Source organism: Castor canadensis, chromosome 10, assembly GCF_047511655.1.
Source record: "Castor canadensis chromosome 10, mCasCan1.hap1v2, whole genome shotgun sequence".
Classification (NCBI taxonomy): Eukaryota; Metazoa; Chordata; class Mammalia; order Rodentia; family Castoridae; genus Castor; species Castor canadensis.
Genome location: NC_133395.1, coordinates 63,778,322 through 63,799,813, shown reverse-complemented (window position 1 = coordinate 63,799,813; position 21,492 = coordinate 63,778,322). Strand labels below are relative to the sequence as shown.

At 41.0% G+C, this 21,492-nt stretch overlaps 1 protein-coding gene across 1 annotated transcript in view; it reads left to right on the top strand.

Moving 5' to 3' along the window:
* LOC109681095 (guanylate cyclase soluble subunit beta-2-like) overlaps positions 1-21,492 on the top strand; it is a 50,102-nt gene that overhangs the window by 8,336 nt on the left and 20,274 nt on the right. Inside the window, 8 exon segments of the mRNA XM_020155664.2 lie at positions 4,876-5,036; positions 8,405-8,504; positions 9,266-9,459; positions 10,461-10,572; positions 11,812-11,915; positions 13,371-13,587; positions 17,093-17,413; positions 21,178-21,326. Of these exon segments, the coding sequence (XP_020011253.2) occupies positions 4,876-5,036; positions 8,405-8,504; positions 9,266-9,459; positions 10,461-10,572; positions 11,812-11,915; positions 13,371-13,587; positions 17,093-17,413; positions 21,178-21,326 (1,358 nt within the window).

The following is a 21,492-nucleotide window of genomic DNA, read 5'->3' as shown; positions in this document are numbered from 1 at the left end:
TTTTAACCATATCAGCTCCATCCTTCTCTCTGTACCTGTATCTGTATTTTGCCCTTGAACTGTTAGCGTGTTCCAGATAAGATACCTCTTTTCGCTAAAAATTCTCTTGCATAACTATAGTACAATGCTCAAACTGGGAAAATGAGAATTAATATAGTGCAATTATCTAGCCTACAGACTTTTTTCTTTTCTACATTTATTTTATCATTTTTACATTTACTTACATGTTTTTACATTGTTTGTGCCACCTATCCCTCTCCCCTCCCTTCCAGGCAGAACCTGTTTCTCCCTCTTCTCTGATTTTGTTGAAGAGAAAACATAAGAGATAATAAGAAAGACGTAGCATTTTTTGCTAGTTTGAAATAAAGATAGTTATACAGAGAGATTCCTAGCATTACTTCCATGCGCATGTGTGTTACAACCCACATTGGTTCGTTTCTACCAGACCTCTTCACTGCTTCCTAATCCCCTTCCCATAGTGGCCTCTACCGGTTTAAGATTGCTTTATTTTCTCCTCAACAGGGAGCACATCAACCACATTCACGTTATAGGTTTCCTGTCCTTTCCCTATTCCTCCCGTGAGTGTTCTCCCCTTACTGTGTGACCCATGTCCAATAATACTACTGCATGTGTTTTGGGTCTATAATACGCATATGAGGGAGAACATGAGATTTTTGAACATCTGAGCCTTAGCCTACAGACTTTATGGAGGTTTTTCCAAGTGGCCTATTATATCCTTATAACAAAAGAAAACTCTGGATCATGTCACTTGTCATGCTTCTTCAGTTTCCTTTAGTTTGGAAGAGGTTCTGAATCTTTTTATGTTTCATAACATTGATACCTATAGAGAGTTGTGTTCAGTTATTTGGTAGAATGTTCCTCAATTTAGGATCATTTACTAGTTCCTTATGACAGAATTTCAGGTTATGCTTTCTTGGCAGGAAGTGCACAGAAGTCATCTTTAGTCCTTCCTAGTTTACCACATCAGGAGGTATAAGATGTCAAGTTACCCCATTCTTGGTGATGTTAACTTTGATCATTTGGTTAATGTGAGATCTGCCAGGTTTCTCCACTCTAAAGTTATGACTTTTCCCTCTGAAATTAAATCTTTGAGGAGATACTTTCAGATTATGCAAATATCTCATTGCTTCTCAGACTCCCTCTTCCATGATTTTACCATTGATTTATATTAAATCATTGTGATTCTTGTCCAAACAGATACTTAAGATGGCAATTTTATAAGTATGTTATTTCTTTTAAATTTGCTACTTGGAGTTCTAAAAGAAGAATTTTCTGTCTTTCTTGTTCATTTATTTCTATCACTGTGGATACTTGATTGTTATTTTTTTTAAATAAATTGTAATCCTTTACTTTCATTATTTGCTTTGATGGTCAAATTCTCCAAGATCTATCCAGTACAATTCCTCTCCAAACTGGCCCTGGGCCCTTCTGACATATCCTTCATGTGTACCATGACAAAATGGTGCAGGTTTATCTGATGTTTTCTCTGTCTCAGCCCTGAAATCTTCCACTTATCCTAGGAGCGCTGCTTCCTTTTAATGGAGGATGGCGTTTACAAACCAAGATCTGGACAGTAGGTGAGCTCATTGCTAGTGGGGAGTCACTACTGCTAAGCCCTCCAGCTAGAAAATAGATAATACACACGTGTGCACACACATACACACATCTATCTATCATCTATCTATTCATCCACCCATCTACATACTTATCTATGTGTCCCATGGTAGGTTTTGTGGTTAGATTTTCCTAATCCAACACTACAGAATTCGTTTTATTCTTCCTCTTTCCCTAATTGCAACCTCATTCTCAATAGTGGGAAACCTGGCTCCTACTATCTACAATACATTTATTTGTATGCTCAATTTTGCAATGTTCAGAATTCATGACTCTGATTTGAACTGTTTCAGTTCATGACTCTGAATTCTGAACTGTTTTCAGAATTCATAACTCACACTGATGTAAAGGAAGCCTTCTAACTACCATTAAATATTTGTCCAAAGTTCTTTTGTCTTTAGACAAACAAGTTGAAGCACTATGTTCAAATGTTACTGGGTTAATTTTTTTCCTGGGTGTTATTCAAAACTGTGTTGTTGAAATGTTCTGTTATTTTTGTTGGTATTCCACCTTAGGAGTCTCCTTTTTAATTTTGTTTATTTTAAGGATATAAAACATGAACATGATTAACCAGAACTGTACAAAAAATTTTCAGAAGGGTGCCAAGCCCCCACTCCTCACAAGTTTTCTAGTCTTTCCACCCCATTCTCACCAAGGACCTGTAGGTAACCAATCACAGTGGTCCCTGATTTATCCTGCTGGTACTTAATTTTGTACAAATAAGCAGATAGATGCATAGTTCCTTATTTCTCCACAAAAACTAGAATAATATACATACAATAGATTTTTCTTTGCACTCTCAAGTAACAGTTAAAAGCAGTGAAGATTTCTATTTGGTTTGCTCTTGTATTTTCTTACTGTTTTCTATACATCTGTAGACTCCTGTGATTTAGAGAGGTCTTAGAATCCTCAATTCACTGAGGCGAAAGTGTGTTTAAAAAGTAAGACAGGTGTTGATTTTGAAAAAAGCCCTTTGTCCCCTGTTAGGCAAGCATTCTGAACCAAGAATCCTAGAAGCAGCCCAAGCCCAGCACAGATGGAAACCACCACACCCAAGTCCAAGATTGAAGTTTAAGAAACAGTCTCTCAACCAGATGTTCTTTTCTGTTGATGGAGCCTGGCGCCCACAAACAAAATAACCGGGTCTGGAATGGGCAACCTCATGGATTTTTGTCAGTTTTCGGATTTGAAAGAAAAGTCAGGCAGTTTTTCTATACAAGTCTGCCACTATCGCTCAACTCTAACTGCCTGGCTTATAGACAGCCTAGTCCTCCTGGGAAAAGTCCCTGGCAGAAGGAAGACTTTGGGGATCTGTGCTTCTCCTGGCAGGTAACAGGATGCACCTGCACAGAGCTCCAGCCTGCAGGCTGCACAGCACAGCTGGTTTTTCTCAGCCTGAATTTGCTACATTTAGAGAGAAGGGAGGGATGGAAGGAGAGAGGAAGGAGCAACTCCACACCTGTCCATTTACTTTCTCAGGAGTCCTCCAAGGAACTCATAGGTAACAAAAAGGATCTGAGTAGAATTTGCTGTAGCTCACGTTGGAGCAAGTGGTTCCTGCTGACAGGTATGGACCAACTTGCCTGCATCCAGCTAGGATGGACCTGCATACAAAAAACCCAAAGGAGGCAATGAACACAGGTGATTGTTACCTCCTGTACTACCACTTTGTTTAGATTCAGAAGACCTGACTAACACATTTTTTGGAAATATGAATAACTTATTTCTCACAAGACCAGTGCAACTCACTGGGATTATGTTCTGCTCAGATTACAAAACAATTATCTGCCCAAAGGTCTTGGCTGAGGACAGTGTGCTATAGGGAATCTACTATTCAGATCATCTTAGGAAACAAGTAGAGGCTGGAAATTGCTAAGACCTCCTTGCATCCCTGCCACTCTGTGAGACAGAGTCCAGGAGAGTCCTCACTGTGAGTACCAGATCTAGCTGGAGTATCATAAACTCCTTCAAGTCAAGGAATCATGAATCCTGCAGGTCTCCAACTAAGCTGAGCATTCTGGACCTTCTCCCAACCTTGAGGACTCAATGGAGTAATGACTGCACCATAAATAAGAGAATGTTCTCACTGGAGCTGCAGGCCAGCAGCATGAATGGATGCCCTGTCCCGTTTGTCAAGGATGACAGTCCAACCTTGGGGAGACCCTTGTTTGTCTAAGTGCAGAGGTTACAGTATGTGGAGTAGAGAGGCTAAAAGTCTCTGCAGCAAATTTAGTCTGCCACTCTGTGCGATTGGGATCAATTCACAAAGATGACTTGGAGTCAGTGAGCTCATTTGGAAAAATGGGGACATGGTAATATGGTCATCTACCTTCCAAGATTTTGACAACCAAGGGTAAAATAATTTTAAGAGTGTTGAGAGAACTCCAAATATCTTTTAAAAAACATTTCCTTTCCCAACAGCACAGATGGAGAATGAAGAGATTAGGGCGCTAGCCCCCACCCACTGCTGCAAATCTACCCCCAGAAGTTCACCAAGCACCTACTTTGTGTCTAGCTCAGAAAACATGTAAACCAAGGCTACTGCCCACCAGAATAACCCTACAGTTAGGAAGAAAAAAATGGAACTTAGGAAGAGCAAATTGAGTGCAACCTGGGATATTCAGAGAAATCTCCAAGGAGAACATGATGCAAAAACTGAACTTCAAAGGGAGACCAGGATCTGGTGAGGCTGAGAGAGAAAGAGAAATTACTGCAGACATTTTTCTCATCTTTTGGGTGAATCAGGAGGACATAACCTTGAAGGAATCACTTTTGCATTGTGGTATTAGTTGTTTCTCAGAGGTAGCCTTTGACCTCACTTTAGGCTGTGGAATTTGAAGATGTGTGAAGTGGTAGGAGAGATTGCAGAGGGCCTCACTCTGCCCTGCCCAGAGTGACTCTTGATCTGGACACTGGAAAAGAGGTGAAGGCGGCACAACAGCTCCATGCTCCATCCTGGACTGTGGGGAAGTATTTGCCATGGATGCACAGGAAAGATCAGGGTTGGCTTGGGAGGAACTCATGGTTAATGAGCAGCTATCAGGTGCCAGGGCTGTCCTGACCCTGTGACATTGAGGTTATCAGTGACATTTCATGGATTAGGGAAAGTGAAGCCTTAGACAGTAGCTCAGTAAGTATGGCACAAGAGGATTTGGATATTGGAAATAAATGAAGACTGCCCATGGGAAAACAAACACCTCGCAGGGGATCTTATTGGTGACTGTGCTCTGGATTCCACAGATGTGTCCATGGAAGCCATTCTGAAGCTCTTTGGAGAATACTTCTTCAACTTCTGTAAGATGTCTGGCTATGACAGGATGCTGCGGACACTAGGAGGAAACCTCACAGAGTTTATTGAAAACCTAGATGCCCTTCACAGTTACCTGGCACTCTCTTATCAGGTAAGGCCATTTGGCTCTGATCTTGATGGTCCTGAAAGGTAGCAAATGCTTAGTGGTTCTGGGTCATCTCCCACCTCCTCCAAGAGAGGATCGGGTGCAGGGGGATGTGCTTCCCTATATCACACTGCAGAAACCTTGTTCTCCAGTACTGAGGGACCCAGGGGTTCTCTTGGGAAAGAAAAGGAAGATAAATACCTGTTGGCTACCTTTATAAAGTGACTGACAAAAAAAACAAAGAGAGGTCCAGCTTTGTGGACACCTTTCACAGGGTTGGCAAGGATTTGGAACTAAACCTAGGAGGTTGGTCACAATGGGAACAAAGACTGGAAAACAGTCAAGTTTCAGGGGATTTGCAAAATCTCTCCTAAGGTTTTCTGGCCTGGATGGAGCTGATAAATAGCTTATGCAGCCAGATTCATGTTATTCAAGTATCAGAAGGAAAGAGTTGACAGGGCCAAGAGCCAAATCCGGAAACCATCCAATTCTGATTAACCACCAGGGTGACTGACTGAGGTGTTAAGAAACTAATTTCCCTACTGGGATGTGTCCTTCTGGAGTTCATGCCTTGGTTTTCTTCTTTGTAGAGATGTTAGGGATTTAAATACCTAGATTCCCTTTTCTTTTTCAGATAAGAAAATGCTTTGTTGAAAAAACAAAGTGGCATTTATACATATCATAATATTAGGTAGCTTATTCTTTTATGTAAAATGGTCTATCTTTATATTTAGGGCCATTTGTAGTTTATCAAGCTCTTTCTTGACTATTCCTGTATTTAGTGTTCATAGCACCATTCAGGGTTGTCAGAGGATAGTAAGATTGTGTTTTAGCTATTATGTGACCTCATACACTTAAAATGGGAAATGTATTCTTTCCTCCACTTTTCAGATAAAGAATCAGAGTCTTAGAAGCCTTAATCAACCTCAGACAGAATGAGTTTTGGGGCCTGTTCTGTTATCACATGAACTCCTTGAGGAGGGAGGGGATGGAAAGGGCCATGGCTCTAGGATCAGATGGTACCCACTGCTGCCTTAGCACCTTGAGATTTGCCAGCTGGTCACCCTGGACAAGTTATTTTTCTACTCGCTTAGTTCATACATATTTATTGAGGGCCAGGCATGGCGACACACACCTGTATTCCCAGATATGTGGGAGGCAGAAGTAGGAGGATCAAGATCTGAGCTTGTCCCTACGCAAAAGGTATAAGATCCTACTTGAAAAATAAACTAGGGCTAGAGGTGTGGCTCGAGGGGTAGAGCACTTCCCTAACAAGTGCAAGATGCTGAGCTCAAACCACAGTACTGCAAAAAAAGTTATTTAATTTTTACTGTGTACTGAACACTTATTAAGGCACAGAGACAAAAGGAACAAGTAGAAATAAAATAACCTACCTCGTAGTGATTGTGTATTAAAAGAGATAATAAAAGTCTTTTCATAAATAACTTCCTTTCTTCCCCAGCCCTCCCCCTTGCTTTTTGTTGGGGCTGAACTCAAGGCCTTGTGCTTGCTATTACTTGAGCCACACTGCCAGGCCCTTTGCTTTGATTATTTTTTTGATAGGGTCTTACTTTAAGCCCAGGCCAGCCTGGCATGCTTCCCTGCAAACCTGGGATGACTGGCACAGGCCACTGTGCCCAGCCATTGGCTGAAATGGAGTCTTGTAAACTTTTAGCCCAGGTTGTCCTTGACCTGCAATCCTCCCAGTCTTCAGACCTTGAACTGTGATACTCCCTATCTCCTTCCTTTTCACTCTGTTCAATATGTCCAGTTTTAAAATGATAAGAACTTGCTTGGCAACTTCCTGTCAAAATTCTTAACTAAACCATAATAATTAGGATATAAAAAATATAGTGAGGCCCTTTCTATGAACTCCTGTAATATTTTTAATATCACATCTTTCATTTCAAATTTGAATAATATATTGAGTCACAGTTCCAGAGAAAGTATTAATATTCCCTTATTTATTCATTAAGTAAAAAAACATTATGGAATGTCTTTTGTGCACCAGATCTTGGTTGCATAGCATTACTGTCACCCTCACGAATAAAAGTAAAAAGAATGGAGGTTTCCCAAATCTATTCTTTTTATGTCCAATCCTGTTACCCTTCTTCCAAGTCCCAAACCGTAGTCATGTGTCAAACCACATTTTAAGAAGCAATATGAGAACCTCTCTTTGGATATGTGAGGACATTTTGCATATAATGAGACAAAATATTTAAATGTTATAGTGTACAAGTTGGGATAAAAACACATGCCATGATAGCTGTTATGAAGTGCTTTACTCTAGACAAAGTATTACAGACTATCTTTTTAGCAAAAATAAATAAAGATAATGTTGATTTTCCTTAAAGCACGTATTCCTGGTTATACATATGCCTTTTCTTGTTATTTTTTAACCAACTATCATTGACTGCTAATTTTGAGGCAGGTGTTGTGCTAAGTAATTTATAAACATTGACTTATGCTCTTAACACCCTTAAGTTTAGATTTAGACAAGATATAAACACACATGCATGCAAACATACATGGTTTTATTTATGTGCATACATTTGGAAATACAAGTATTTGAAAAATGAGGAACCCATTTTAACTAGCAGCCATGCACCATGCAAGAATTTTGGAACGCACATTCTCAACCTCCTCCCTCTCTCAGACCAAAAGCTGTGTGTCTAGGGAGCTGAACTGCCTGTGAATCAACCAAGGGAGAAGCTGTTTCTCACAGAGAATTCCCCAATATTTATCCTTCTTACCAACCAACATCTCACTTAGTGAGTGATGAACTTGAATTTCAACAGTAGTTCCTGGAGAAAGAGGATTTCTTCTGATGCATTCTTAAGGGTTTTCTTTTTCCAAATGTGGAACTTGATACCACAGGTGGTATGGTCCTTCCAGAACAAGAAATGAATTCATTCAGTCCACTTGTAAATTCCCCTGGGTGTGTCCTCAGTAACATGGTCACAGGCCAAGCATGGCTGAGACTCACTTAGGCTTACCCGTACCTTCCAATCAGTTGTCCCTTGGAGTATGGACAGAAGCAGCATGACATGGTAGAAAGTCTCATTTGAGGGATGGAGTGGGATCAACCATTGTTTACCATTAATCTAGCTTTAACTTCCCTGAGCCTCAGTCTGCTCCTCTTTAAAATAGAGATAATACTTACCATGGAGTTGATGGGGGTGGGGGATGAGGTACATGTAAATTTCCTGACACATAGGAGCTGAAACCTTGTCAGATACTATGTGACTGGAGAACACTGGGGACATAGTTCTATGTGCTGCTGTAGATAAGTACTTTTGTTTCAAGGGGACTTAAAATCATCACTCAGACAATTTGCATTTCCTGGGGGAAAATGTGCTGTGTGTTCTGATTAGGAGATGAATGCGCCATCATTTCGTGTGGAGAGAGGAGCGGATGGGGAAATGCTTCTCCATTACTACTCAGATAGAAGTGGACTGTGTCACATTGTACCAGGTATGAAATGGTACCTGGTCTCAGACACCTGAGACCTCTGGAGTGAGGACACCAGCCAGCTGTGGGGAAGGAGCTCTTTTAGTGTCTGACTCCTTAGCATCATTATCCAAAATCCATGAGCTTTGAAAATAAGCTTATTTTGAAAATAAGGAATAATTTTTATTTTTAGCATTTTAATTATGCATGTAATTACATAGTTATGATAATTCTATAAATATTTTGTGTCAGTCCTTTTTTGTTTTTAGCATTGTAGAAAAAGCATGCTTCTATGTCTTTATATAGTCTTTAAAATCTTATCTTAGGATGATATTTAAGCTATGGTTTTTTTTTTGTTTGTTTGTTAATTTTGTTTTGTTTGGGTGCTAGGGATTGAACCCAAGGCTTCATTCATACTGGACCTTAGGTCTACCACTGAGCTTCACCTCCAGCCCCTAAAACTATATATTAGGTGGATGAACAGTTCATATAATTATCTTAACTACTCCCCTATTGTTGCATTTCTAGTTGATACTAATCTTTTGCTATTGTATGCAATACTGTAAAAAACATCTTCACACATGCTTTTTCTACATGTTGTATTTTAACTCTGGGATACATTCCCAGAGGAACATTTTTGAAAACATGATCCTTGGTGCTTTTACAGCTGAATTCAGGCATGAGTGTGGTGAACCCTGGGAAGTTCATCAGAGGTTGTACAACTTGATTTTTTCCCATGCATTGCCTTCTGCCATCCTTCACCAATAGATGTCCTTCTGTTGTAGGTATCATTGAGGCTGTGGCTAAGGATTTCTTTGACATTGATGTGGCCATGGATATCCTTGACATGAATGAAGAAGTGGGGAGGACAGGAAAAAAAGAGCATGTTGTATTTCTGATTGTGCAGAATGCTCACAGGAAAATAAGAAGGGCAAAGCCAAGATTACAAGACAATGAGGACACCCAGAGAGACCAAGAGGTACTGAGTTTGCTACGTCTCCAGAAAGCGCGGTCCCCCACCCCTCTAGAAGAGCTGCCTGTCTTGGAACACTGCATGCAAACAATGACTGGAACTTCTCATAGTGGAGAGTTAAGGCAGGGCTTTCTAATCCTGGCTCTATTGACCTGTGGACCAGAAAATTCTTTGTCGTGATGGGCTGCTCACTAAATGCTACTAGAACCTTGCCTCCTTAGTTGTAGCAATCAAAAATGTCTTCTGTCATTGCCAATGTCCTCAGGGTAGGAGGTAAGGAGTAAAACCACTCATAGTTGGGAACTGCTGAGTTAAGTTGATCTGGACATGCATTGGAGAATTTCTGGAATACTCCTTAATCTGGAAAATGTTCACCTATAAAAATATCAGAGTAAAGGGCTTGAAATCTAGACTTGGTGATTTATTTTCACAATTTCCCTTAAGTAACTTGACCTTTCAGGTCCCCAATGCCCACTTTGCAGCTGAAGCCAGTCACTGAAGTCTACTGAAGATCCTGTGCTCAGTTATGTCAGCTGCAACTCGTAGGATGACCATTGCTGGGTTAGGTACCACATATGCTAGGTGAACAGCTCTCTTTGTCTACACAACCTGTACAGATATCCTGACAGGTCTGTGATCCCTAGAGCACAAGTTTCTTTCTTCGAGCTTGCAAAGCTAAGTCACAGGCTGTTCACTGAAGAATCTTCGACCACAAGCAATAGAAGAGGTTCATGTGTGATTTTCCAGCCAGACGCTACCCTACCTCCCTCTTGAGATTTTTGTAATAAGTTCTTACTGTTCTTGATAGAGAAATAGGCATGAGGATTAACTAGATCAAAAATCTTGGGCGATACAAGCTCTTGGTAGAATTGATTTCACAAGCCCTCACACTGACCCCTGGTTGTAGACAATATTCCACATGTGAAAACAGACCCACTTACAGCAGTGGGTTCCTGCATTTCCATTCATGTGACCAGATACTGTTCTTCTCTTCCTACCATCTGCAGGATCTCAGGGTAGCTTTCCTGAAGATGAAGGAAAAATATTTGAATGTCTCTGTTTGTCCTGGGGAGAAGTCCCACTGGGATGTTGTGAGGAGTATGGTCATGTTTGGAAAAGGTAAGGGAGCTGTTCTCCCAGCCTGGGCACTTTGCTCAGCAAGATTGCCTGGTTGGCAGAGAAGCAACTCTTGTGCTCAGATGGACAGAATCCTTTGTAATTGTGATGCCCTGCTTTTTACAGAGCTTGGATTTGGCAGCCATGTTTTTTAACTGTAAGATATCACGCTCTAACTTGCCTTCTGTTGGCCCATTTGTGTGCACTGGGTAAGATGGAGACACAGTCTCCACTATACTCAGGGAAATCCACTGGAGAGAGGGTTGGAATCCATTCTAGGTGGTGAGTGTTTAAGAGAAGGAAAGTGGGCACTGACATATTACCAAGAACAATGAATTTCCCACAGCTCCTCTTCTGGATCCAGGACTTCTTGATTGGGATGCATTTGGGGACCAGAAATCTATGGAATGCAATGTAAAGGGCAGTGGATCAAGAGTCAAGAAAGCAGATTTCTGGCTCTGTCCCTGAGGATCTATGTGACCTTGGACAAGGTCCTCTGCCTTGTCCAAGTGAAGACAGTAAACTCTCTATGGTGCCTCTGTGGGCACTGACCTAGTCTAATAGCTCACACCTAACAACCAAGTCAGAATAAGGGTTCCCATCCACTGGAGAAGAGGGCTAGACTCTCCTTGTCATGGCCCCATGGGTCAGATGACATGCATCTGGGAGAAGGTCTGCAGGGCTCAGAGGGCTGCCTTTTGAGTCCTTCAGGCTGTGGCAAACGAGTCAAACACACAATTGACATCCTTTGTCTAGGAGATTTTCATATCAAAAAGGCTCCATTTCGAATCTCTACCCCCTGCCAAATAGGACTGTTGGTTAAATTTTCATGTGCCACCCAAAACTGTCAGTCTAAAAAGCTCCATGGCAAATGTCCCTGATGCTGGACCCAGCGCACACGCTCTGCTCTGCTAGCTCATTGTCTGCCTGTCACCATTTCAATGCAGACTCTGTTTTCATGGTGAGATGTACTCAATTGGCCCAGAAACTCTTCAGCGGCAGGCAGAAACTTGGCAGGGGGCAGGAGGCCTTCTCAACCTGGTAGCAAGTTTTCTGTTTGTTTTAATTTGGAAGAAGAATTGCCTTGGCCATCTGGAGACGCTGAGGGAGCCTGCGCTAAACAGTGGGGATTGTACTTTGCTGTGAAACACTTAAGATTCTATCCCTCTCTCCTGCAAGGCTCTGTGCAAGGGCCACAGAGGGAGCTGCCTCTCATTAGGACCTTTCTCTTTCTATGTCCAGGACATCTCAGGGACACATTCAAGCCCATCTACCCTGAGAGACTCTGGATTGAAGAGAAGACCTTCTGCAATGCTTTTCCTTTCCACATTGTCTTTGATGAAGCAGTAAGAGATTGTTTTCCAATGGTGTTTGGAGTAGGGAGTAAGCCAGGGATTTATAATGATTTTAGGGCTGGTAAGGACTTTGAAGTCACTGAGAAGTTCCCAGGGCTTGAGAGACTAGGCTTTACCCTAACAGGATCGTTGATTTCATTTCATGTTGTGGAATCCTCTGGAAACCATAATGCAGTATCTTTTTGGTAGGCACAGAAAGGAAGGTTTGAACCAGTGAATAAATGAGAAAGTTTATCATCAAAAAAAAAGGCAAAATGAAATTACACTAAAATTCATTTCATAAAGGCACACCCAAACATCGTTGCAAGCAATGTTTAGGTGGATTCTAAATGTGACCTCCCACCATCCTTGTGACCATCATGAATGGCTCATTACCACTGTGACTCATTTCCTGCATCTTGAAGATAGGAGAGAGGTTTCTGCTGACCTCCTGGTGCATTCTGTTGTGTTGTGAACATGGCCTTTTATGTTTGATTGTTATCCATGTCAACTGAGTCGATTATGAACTCATTTTTGAAGGACAGATAAGTGAAATTGATTTGATAAAAAAAATCAATTAAAATGACTTCAGCCATTATAATTTTCTCTGATATTCACAGGGACTCTTAGACATATTAAATAATTACCTACCAGTTGAGTGCTGTATACATATTCTGTGAATTTCACTCATTTGAGTGGTGTCTCTGCCCACAAAGAAATTATCATCTGACTGAGGTAAAAAACACTGCTATATGAAATGAGAGAATTGTCAAACAATTATTCTTATTATTATTACTGCCACTATTAATATTTTAAAATCTAATCTATTTTTAAAATTCTCCTCCTTTTCAAATTTTGGGCATTGAGTAACAGAAAAGTTAATAAAATGTATGTCCAAAGGTAAGGCTGATATTTATAGCCTAACAGAATCCCCAAGTAAGTTAGTGTTCATGACAATGGGCATTTTATGCAAAAGGCACCTATTTTCTATCTTTCTTCTGTGTATTCCCTGGACTCAGCAGAGGAGCGTCTCCCCACCCCCTTAGAGGATGCCTTCACCCAGGCCTGGTGTCAGATCCAGTGCTGCAGAATGTACCGATTTCTTTGTGAGAGAAAGAAAGAGAGAGCGAGACAGAGACAGAGAGACAGAGAGACACACACACACACACACACACACAGAGAGAGAGAGAGAGAGAGAGAGAGAGAGAGAGAGAAGAGAGAGAAAGAGAGATTACAAAGCTTTAATGTGTTTTTCTTGCTAGTCAGGAATATGCTTCTAAGTACTGTTACTATTAGTTGCAGATTTAATTTTCTAAAAAATGATTCCTTCCATGATGTTTATTCCATTACTGACCCCCCTTCCTCCCTGGTGAGTCACAAAGCATGGCCCAAGTGGTATTTCTAAATGGAAGTTTATAGTGAGGATGCTTTCTGTTCACCAGTCTGATATCTGTCTTCTGTGCATAGCTGAGGGTCAAGCAAGCTGGAGTGAAAATTTAGAAGTATGTCCCAGGACTCCAAACCCAGAAGATTCAATTAGACGAGTATTTCTCCATCATTCATCCTCAAGTTACCTTCAACATTTCCAGCATCTGCAAATTTATCAACAGCCAATTTGTTCTAAAGACACGAAAAGAAATGATGCCTGAAGCATGGAAAAGTCAGCCCACACTCAAACTCCAAGGTAATAACTCACTGCTTTTCATTTGCTTCCTGCCTGATGGGAGATCAGTCAAAAGGGGAAGAGGGTTTCCCAGGTTCCTAAAAACTGGGACAAGGGCTGATCCAGGCATAAAAGTGAGACCCTATTGAAAAATAACTTGAAAGCAAAAAGGGCTTGAAGTGTGCCCCTGCCTGGCGAGCACAAGGCCCTGTGTTCAAACCTCAGTACTACCAAAAACAAAACAAAGCAAAAGCTTGGAGCAGGGAGTACACTGAGAACCAGTGTTTCTGTTCTGTTTTTTTTTTGACACTTCTACTTGTCGTGATCTGTAAACGAAAAGTTTTATTTCCTGAACCATTTTTGTTTTAGACACAAATGGACTATACATATACACACAAACATAGTAAAACGCTATATACTATAGTTAATCTACATGTAATATACATGTAGCTACAATTATAAAACTCTATAAGTTATGTAATTGTTAAAATTTCAGAATTCATTGGGTAGTATTGGTATGTATTAATATATCTGTCCATTACATTGTAACAGAATCATCTGTCCTACTAGAGGGGCACACATTTTCTTTTGCTTCAAATGTAGTAAAATTTACATGTCATAAAATTCACCATTTGAACCATACTTAAGTTGCACAGATCATTGGTAGTAAGTACATTCATAACCATCATCACCATCCATTGCAAAACTTTTCTGCCTTTGCCAAATTGAAACTCTGTGCCCATTAAACAGTAACTCCCCATTCCTCTTTTCTCCATTTCCTGGCCACCACCATTCTACTTTCTGTCTCAGCAATTTTGACTACTGTCAGTGCTTCATATAAGTGCAATCATACAGTGTTTAGGTATGACTTTGTGACTTTGTGACTGGCTTATTTCACTCAGCATAAGATCTTTGAGGTTCATCCATGTCGTACCCTATATGAGGATTTCTTTCCCTCTTAAAGCTCAGTAATATTCCTTGTTTGTATATACATCTTATTCATCCATTCATCTGCTGGTGGGCATGTGGGTTACTTCCAACATTTGGCTATTGTGAATATTACTACTGTGAACATGGGTGTGCAAATATCTCTTCGAGTCTTTGCTTTCAATTCTTTTCAGCATATCCAGAAATGGAATTACCAGATTATATGGTAATTCTACTTTTGAGTTACTGAAGAAATGCCATGTGTTTCTCATAACTGCTGAGCAGTTTTCATTCCCATCAGAAATTTCATAAGCAATGCCAGTTTCTCTAATCCTCATGAACACTCACTATTTTCCTTTAAAAAATAACAGCTATCACAATGTGTGCACATGACCGTGCATGGCTTTGATTTGTATTTTCCTGGTGATTAATGTTATTGAGCATCTTTTCATGTGCTTATTGACCACTTATACATATTTTTGGAGAAGTGTCTATTCAACTGTGGGATGTGTGTGTGTACATGTATATGCATGGTTAAATTGTAAGAATTTTTTATATATTCTGGATAGTAATCCCTTACTAGATATATGGTTTGCAAATGTTTTTTTCCATTCTCTGTGTTGGTTGCCTGTTCACTCTGTTGATTGATACACAGCAGTTTTAAATTTTGACATCTAATTTATCTCTTTTTTCTTTCTGTTTGTGCTTTTGATATCATAACCAAGAAATTATTGCATATCCAATGTCATTTTTCTGTTTTTTTCTATGAGAGTTATAGTTTTAGCTCTTATGTCTTCCATTCATTTCAAGCTAATTTTTGTATATGGTGTAAGCGAGACACATTTTGATCGCTCTCTCTATTAGTCTGGTGATTAGGTATGCGAGGCATACATATAGGCAGAGCTGAAGAGCTATCCAAGAGGAAAATTAAAAATTATGTGTTCTGAGAGCCCAAGTTAATTGTAAAATGGACTGGTGAGAGATGAGGCTGGCAAGATGAGGACTTGAACTCTATCAAGCAGTTGGAAACATTTTTCAGGGGGTTCCATGGATCAAATTAATGGTTTAGAATGACTGCTCTGGACACATGTGAAGAATAAATCAAAGTGTAAAGATGATGGAGCCTGGCAAGCCAGGTAGAGGCCACTGTTGTGGAGCAGGTGAGAAGTTTAAGATGCACAATGAATTCAGGAAGTGGCACTGGGATGGCAATCAGAACAGATTCACAAGACAATGAAAGCAGGACATGGTGACTGGATGTGGAGGTTGAAAGAGAGAATAGTTAGAATAATTACTAGTGTCCCTGCTTGAGTAACTGGTAATGAAGGTGTGATTAACTGAGTAAATGCATGATTTGAAATCATGGGAGGGCAAGGGTTTTTGTCAACTTGAGCCACTGCCTAATCCCTCAATGTCTGAACCAGTGTACTTGGCTTAATGGTAGGGACTAAATTCTTATGTGATAAAAGAATTAATGAAAAAAATGTTCAAAGGAGATGGGAGCTCAATGGCAGGCACCCACAAATAAATACCAGATATGGAGCAAAGAAAAATTACTATAAATAATTGTGTATAAATTGTCATAATCATCCTAGAGAGCAATTTGACAATATATATCAAAAGCCTTAACCATGAGCATATTTTTTGTCTAATTCTATGTCTTAAAATATATCCTTTAACAAAACTGCCACAATTATATACAAAGATGTCTCAAGTGTGTTCATTGCAGTGTCATTTATAAATAAATTAGACATAATGTAATAAGTGCTACCTTTTTATGCAAAAATGCAGTGTAATAATATAGCCAGCAAAATTGTGATGTGTATCTACATTGAATTCTATCAAAGAATAACTGTTACGTATTTTTAAGTGAAAAATTCAGATTTCACAAATATGCCAGATAGTCCCATTTTTTGGTGATACAAAGCTATACTCCAAATATTAACATTATCTCAGTGATACGATTACAGGTGATCAGTGTTTTCATTTTTTTCTTTTCTGCAACAAATGAATGCTGGTTTTATGATGAGCTACTCGACATACATTCTTAAAGAAATACACGTCTTGAATATGGAAGCAAGATTTCTCTGGAAATTCAAACTCATTGTCAGCACAGTGTAGGATGCAGTTGTGTAAATGCTAAAAGAAAATAACTAAGACAAAGCCCCAGTGAACGCCAACATTTAAAGGATGGGATTTAAAAAAAAAATCCTAAAGGAAAAAATTCAAAGAAGTAGGGGAAATTTCAAAGAGAAAACAGTGTTAGAAAGCTCCAGGAAGTGAAAGTTCAGGAGGGAAGGTTATGTTAACACCATCAAAAAGAGAAGGGCCAGGTGGAGACTGAGAAACTGGTATGGAGCTGACACTTTGGAAGCCATCTGAAAGCCAGAAAAGCAGCCACAGGGACAGCTGTTGCTGAGGGAGAGGCAGATGGGTAAGTGGAGGCAGAAAGCACCAATAAGTCTTACCACACTTGACCACTTGACTGAAAGGGAGGGAGCAAGCTAGAAGGCATGCTGCCTGGAGGATGCTTGCCTCTCTGGTGGGTTCATCTCCTCTTGTCTTAGTGACATTGTCGCATTTCCCTCCATATGAGAAGGCCAGATGATCTGGATGGAGTCCCTGCGATGCATGATATTCATGTGCTCTCCAAAGCTCCGCAGCCTGCAAGAGCTAGAGGAGCTCAAGATGCATCTGTCAGACATCGCCCCCCATGACACCACCAGGGATCTCATCCTTCTCAACCAGCAACGGCTAGCAGAGATGGAGCTGTCCAACCAGCTGGAGAGGAAGAAGGAGGAGCTGCGCATCCTCTCCAAGCACCTGGCCATTGAAAAGAAGAAGACAGAGACCTTGCTGTATGCCATGCTGCCAGAACACGTGGCCAACCAGCTGAAGGAGGGCAAAAAGGTGGCCGCAGGTAAGGCATCCCTTCCCAGGGACCTCTGTGCAAAGGGCAATATGTCCTCTTAATTAGGGACACGAACTTTGAGCCTGGGCAGATCTGGGGTTGAATTCTGGCTCCATCACTTGTAAGTGGCGCCATCTTGGGCTGTTTGCTGCATCTCCAGTTTCTCTTCTATATATAGAGAAGTGAATGTGGATTCGATAGAGATTGCTTATTAATGATATGCATATATAAGGTTATTGAGAGTTCAGGCTGTGTCCTGGGACTGGCTTCATGACTCAGTGACCAAGATCAAGGTCCTTCCCTATGAGTGGAATTTACATACTCATACCTTAGCTAAATCATTGGGTGCTTCTGAGGAAGAGCTAGCTAATTTTGGAGGGAGGGATGCCATGTTTACTCTAAACTCACTTTCTGTTTGTTCCTGGTGTGTATTCATTCACAGACACTGGCAAATGTAGTGCCAGGGACTATATCAGATCTAAGGGACCCAAAGGAGGACATGGTCTTATGGGTTTGGTAGATAGATACAGAATAATGGTGTGGGACCAGGCGAAAGAAAGGAAATTAATGTGCATTAAGGAGCAATTATTCTGTCAGGAACTGTGCTAGATATTTCGCATATGCCATTTTATTTAATTTTTCAACATTTCTTTTGGCAAGCGCTCTACCACTTAAGCCCCTCTGTCAGCCCTTTTTGCGTTGGTTATTTTTGAGATAAAGTCTTGCTCTATGTCCAGGCCAGCCTGTTGCGAGCTTTCTTGAGCTCTGGTTTTACTGACCTAACTGGGGGTGACTGGAGATGCAGAAAGGACAAACAATGGAAGACAGACATGCACAAAGTTGGGATCAGGTGTGTTGGGTGCTCAGATGGAGACACACAACAGCCTTGTTACTTCTTTTACTTCTCTTCTTTTCTTCTCTATTCTTTAAGGCCTTACTTCTTTACTATTCTTTAAAACCTTGCTTCTTTTCTATTCTTTAAAGTCTCTTTCCTTAGACTTGCACTGTCCTATGTTCCCTTTAATCTCTCTTAAAATCTTGGTCCTCAGACTTGCAGACACACAACAGCCAGCAGCAGCAGCAACAGCGTCATTCTCACAAGCAGCCCACCAATCCAAAACCCCATCCTTCTTCAGAGTCTTTTATATACAATGGTAAACAAGGAGGTGGAGCAACAGTTCTTGGGGAGGGGTGTGACATTGTAACAAGAGAAACTTGCTCTCTACTTCTCTGAATGTAAACAACTCAGGGAAATCAACTGTGCTGCATTTTGCCTTCATCCTCTGCTGCGGCTGGGGCCATGCCAAACTCAGTCTGTAGATTATTCGGCACAGCTATGCTTATGTCATGTTCTCATAGGCTTTTCATAATCTGCTCCCCACATCTTTCTACTTGGGCTTTCCCATGTAGCTGAGATGACAGGTGCATACCATGGTGCCCAGCCATTGTTTGAGATGGGATCTCACAAACTGTTTACCTGAGCTGGCCTCATATTGGGATTCTCCCAATCTCTGCCTCCCAATTAGCTAGGATTACAGGCATAAGCCATCGTGCCTGGCTTTAATATTTCAACATTTATATATAGCTTTGCACATTGACACTCACCTCAGCTTGTGAGCTAGAATTGAATCATGGTAAATCTGACTCTAAAATACATATTCTCTCCACTACATATTCTTTCCAGGGGTTGTGTTAATGTAAAACATTAATAATGAATAGGTGTCAGGAGAGAAAGAGCCAGGGGCAGGGTGAGGCTGCAACACACTTCAGGAAAGTATATGGTAGTTGAGGTGGGCCTTGAGGTTGAATTCCAGCAATCAAAGAAGGAAAAAGCATTTCAGAAGAATAGCATAGCAAGAGCAAAGGTGAGGCAACTTGAAAATAAATTTTGAGACAATGGCAATGCATTGTCCCCAGAACACAGACAAGTGTTCGGTACATGGACAAGTGGTATCTAAGGAGGCTGAGGATGAGGGGTGAGGCTCAGGAGATAGTGATAGATCTGAATTATCACAGAAAAGGAAATTGAGTTTCGTTTGCTAGGCACTAGGGATTCTTTGAAGTTTGTTTTTCTTATAGTGGAAATAACACAATTGGGTTTAGCAATTTTGGCTGTGGTATAGTGATTGCAGCAGAGGAAGGCAGGCTGAGAGGTCACCAGAGTGCAGCTTCATGAGGATCAAGGACAGAGATAAGGCAGTATGAAGCAGAGCCAGGAGGCTTTCATCCTGATGTGGCAGGGAAAGTCAGAGACAGTGTGAAACACATGATGCTCTTCCCAAGATGGAACAGAAAAATGTGCAGGCCTGAGGGGAGGATGATGAGGTCAGTGTAGAATTGTTGGGTTTGAGATGTCTATAGGAATCTCCATGTACCATGGAGGAATCATGGGAAAGCTCAAGGGAACATTCTAGAATGAAGTTATTGGAACTAGTAGTTACCACCCTCTGGGTGACAGCTGATCATTGACCCTATGAATGATGGATACAATCATCTGGAAGATACAAGGTGAGAAGAGAAGAGAGTGGGGGACACCTAATATTTAAGAAAGATGAAAAGTCAATAAAAGATACAAAACAAGATCAGAATGGTGAGAAGAATATGGAGAGAGAATGATAAGCCAGGAGCAAAAGGGAAGAGAAAGTTACATGAAGGAGACATGACTCCCAGAGGTGTAAATACTACAGAAGGCACCCAGCTGTGTTCAAGGAGCCATCAATTTACCTAATCAATAAATATTTACTTAGCATCTACCATGCCAGGTGCTAGGGATGCAGCAGAGATCAAAACAGATACTCTCCTGCCTTGAGGAGTTTATTATTCCAATGGAGGAGGTAGACAATAGATAAATAATTCCATACAAATATCATGCCACATAAGTCTTGTGAAGTGGGAAGCAGGCAATCAGGCTAAGTGGATGGAGAATTTAGGGACTCTTATTTTAGAAGAGCTAGCAAGAAAGTTCTTGCTAACTTGGTTACACTCTGTCAGGGGCAGAGCCCTGTGGATATTTCAGAAGTGAAAATAGGCAGGTGCAAAGGCCCTAAGGTGGTAGGCACTTAACACGCTGGGGGAAAACCCAAAGTGTCCAGTGTGGCCAGAGTAGAGTAAGCTAGAGGGACAGTGCTGTGACATGAGGTCAAGGAGGCATCAGGAACAGCCATTTGTAGGCCATTGTAAGGATTTGAGGTTTGATTTCAAGTGTTGTGGAAGTATTGGAAGTTTCAAAGTAGAAGAGAGGGGATCAAACTTGACAGCACTTTTGGCTGTCATGTGGAAATTAGCATTAGTGGGAGCCAGAGTAGATGCTGGGGCAGAGTTAGGAGAACATTTAAGCCATGCCCCTGTAAAAATACAAGGGGACACACCACATCACGGTGACCAGTTTCTTCCAGCCTGACCTTGGACCTCCTGTAGTTCAGGCTCTGCCTGGCCCACTTTCTAGGGGCCATTTCTGTCAACCCGCAGCACTTGTCACATCTCATTGAGAGCTCTTGCTTACTCTTATACCTTCTTCACTAGACTGGAAGCAGGGCCTTCACTGCTCATTCATATGACATGATTCTCTTCTCATGATGGTTGATTTGCAGTGGGAACTCAGTAGATGTGCTCATGAGATCTGTTGAGTGACTTGTGAGTTGGCAAGTGACATCTGGCTACACTTCCCTAAGGAACAGGCAGCTTTTATCCTCAAACAGCACTTGAATCCAGAATTCATAGTCTTATTATTATTCTGTATCCTTGGCTATCACCGACACCTATTTCTGTTGCAGGAGAATTTGAAATCTGCACAATCCTTTTTAGTGATGTGGTGACATTTACTAACATCTGTGCTGCCTGTGAACCTATCCAGATAGTGAATATGCTGAATTCAATGTACTCCAAGTTTGACAGACTCACCAGTGTGCATGAGGTCTACAAAGTGAGTGTGTGTGCAGTGTGGCATGGTTCAGGGCTCAGGCCTGGCAGACACTTGATTCTAAGTCTTCCTTTGCCTCCATCTGCATTAGTCTGGGATTGAGTGTGGATGGGAGTAGGGTGAAGAGGAAAAGCTAAGAGGGAATTGAAAGTATTTTAGGAATCTTAGT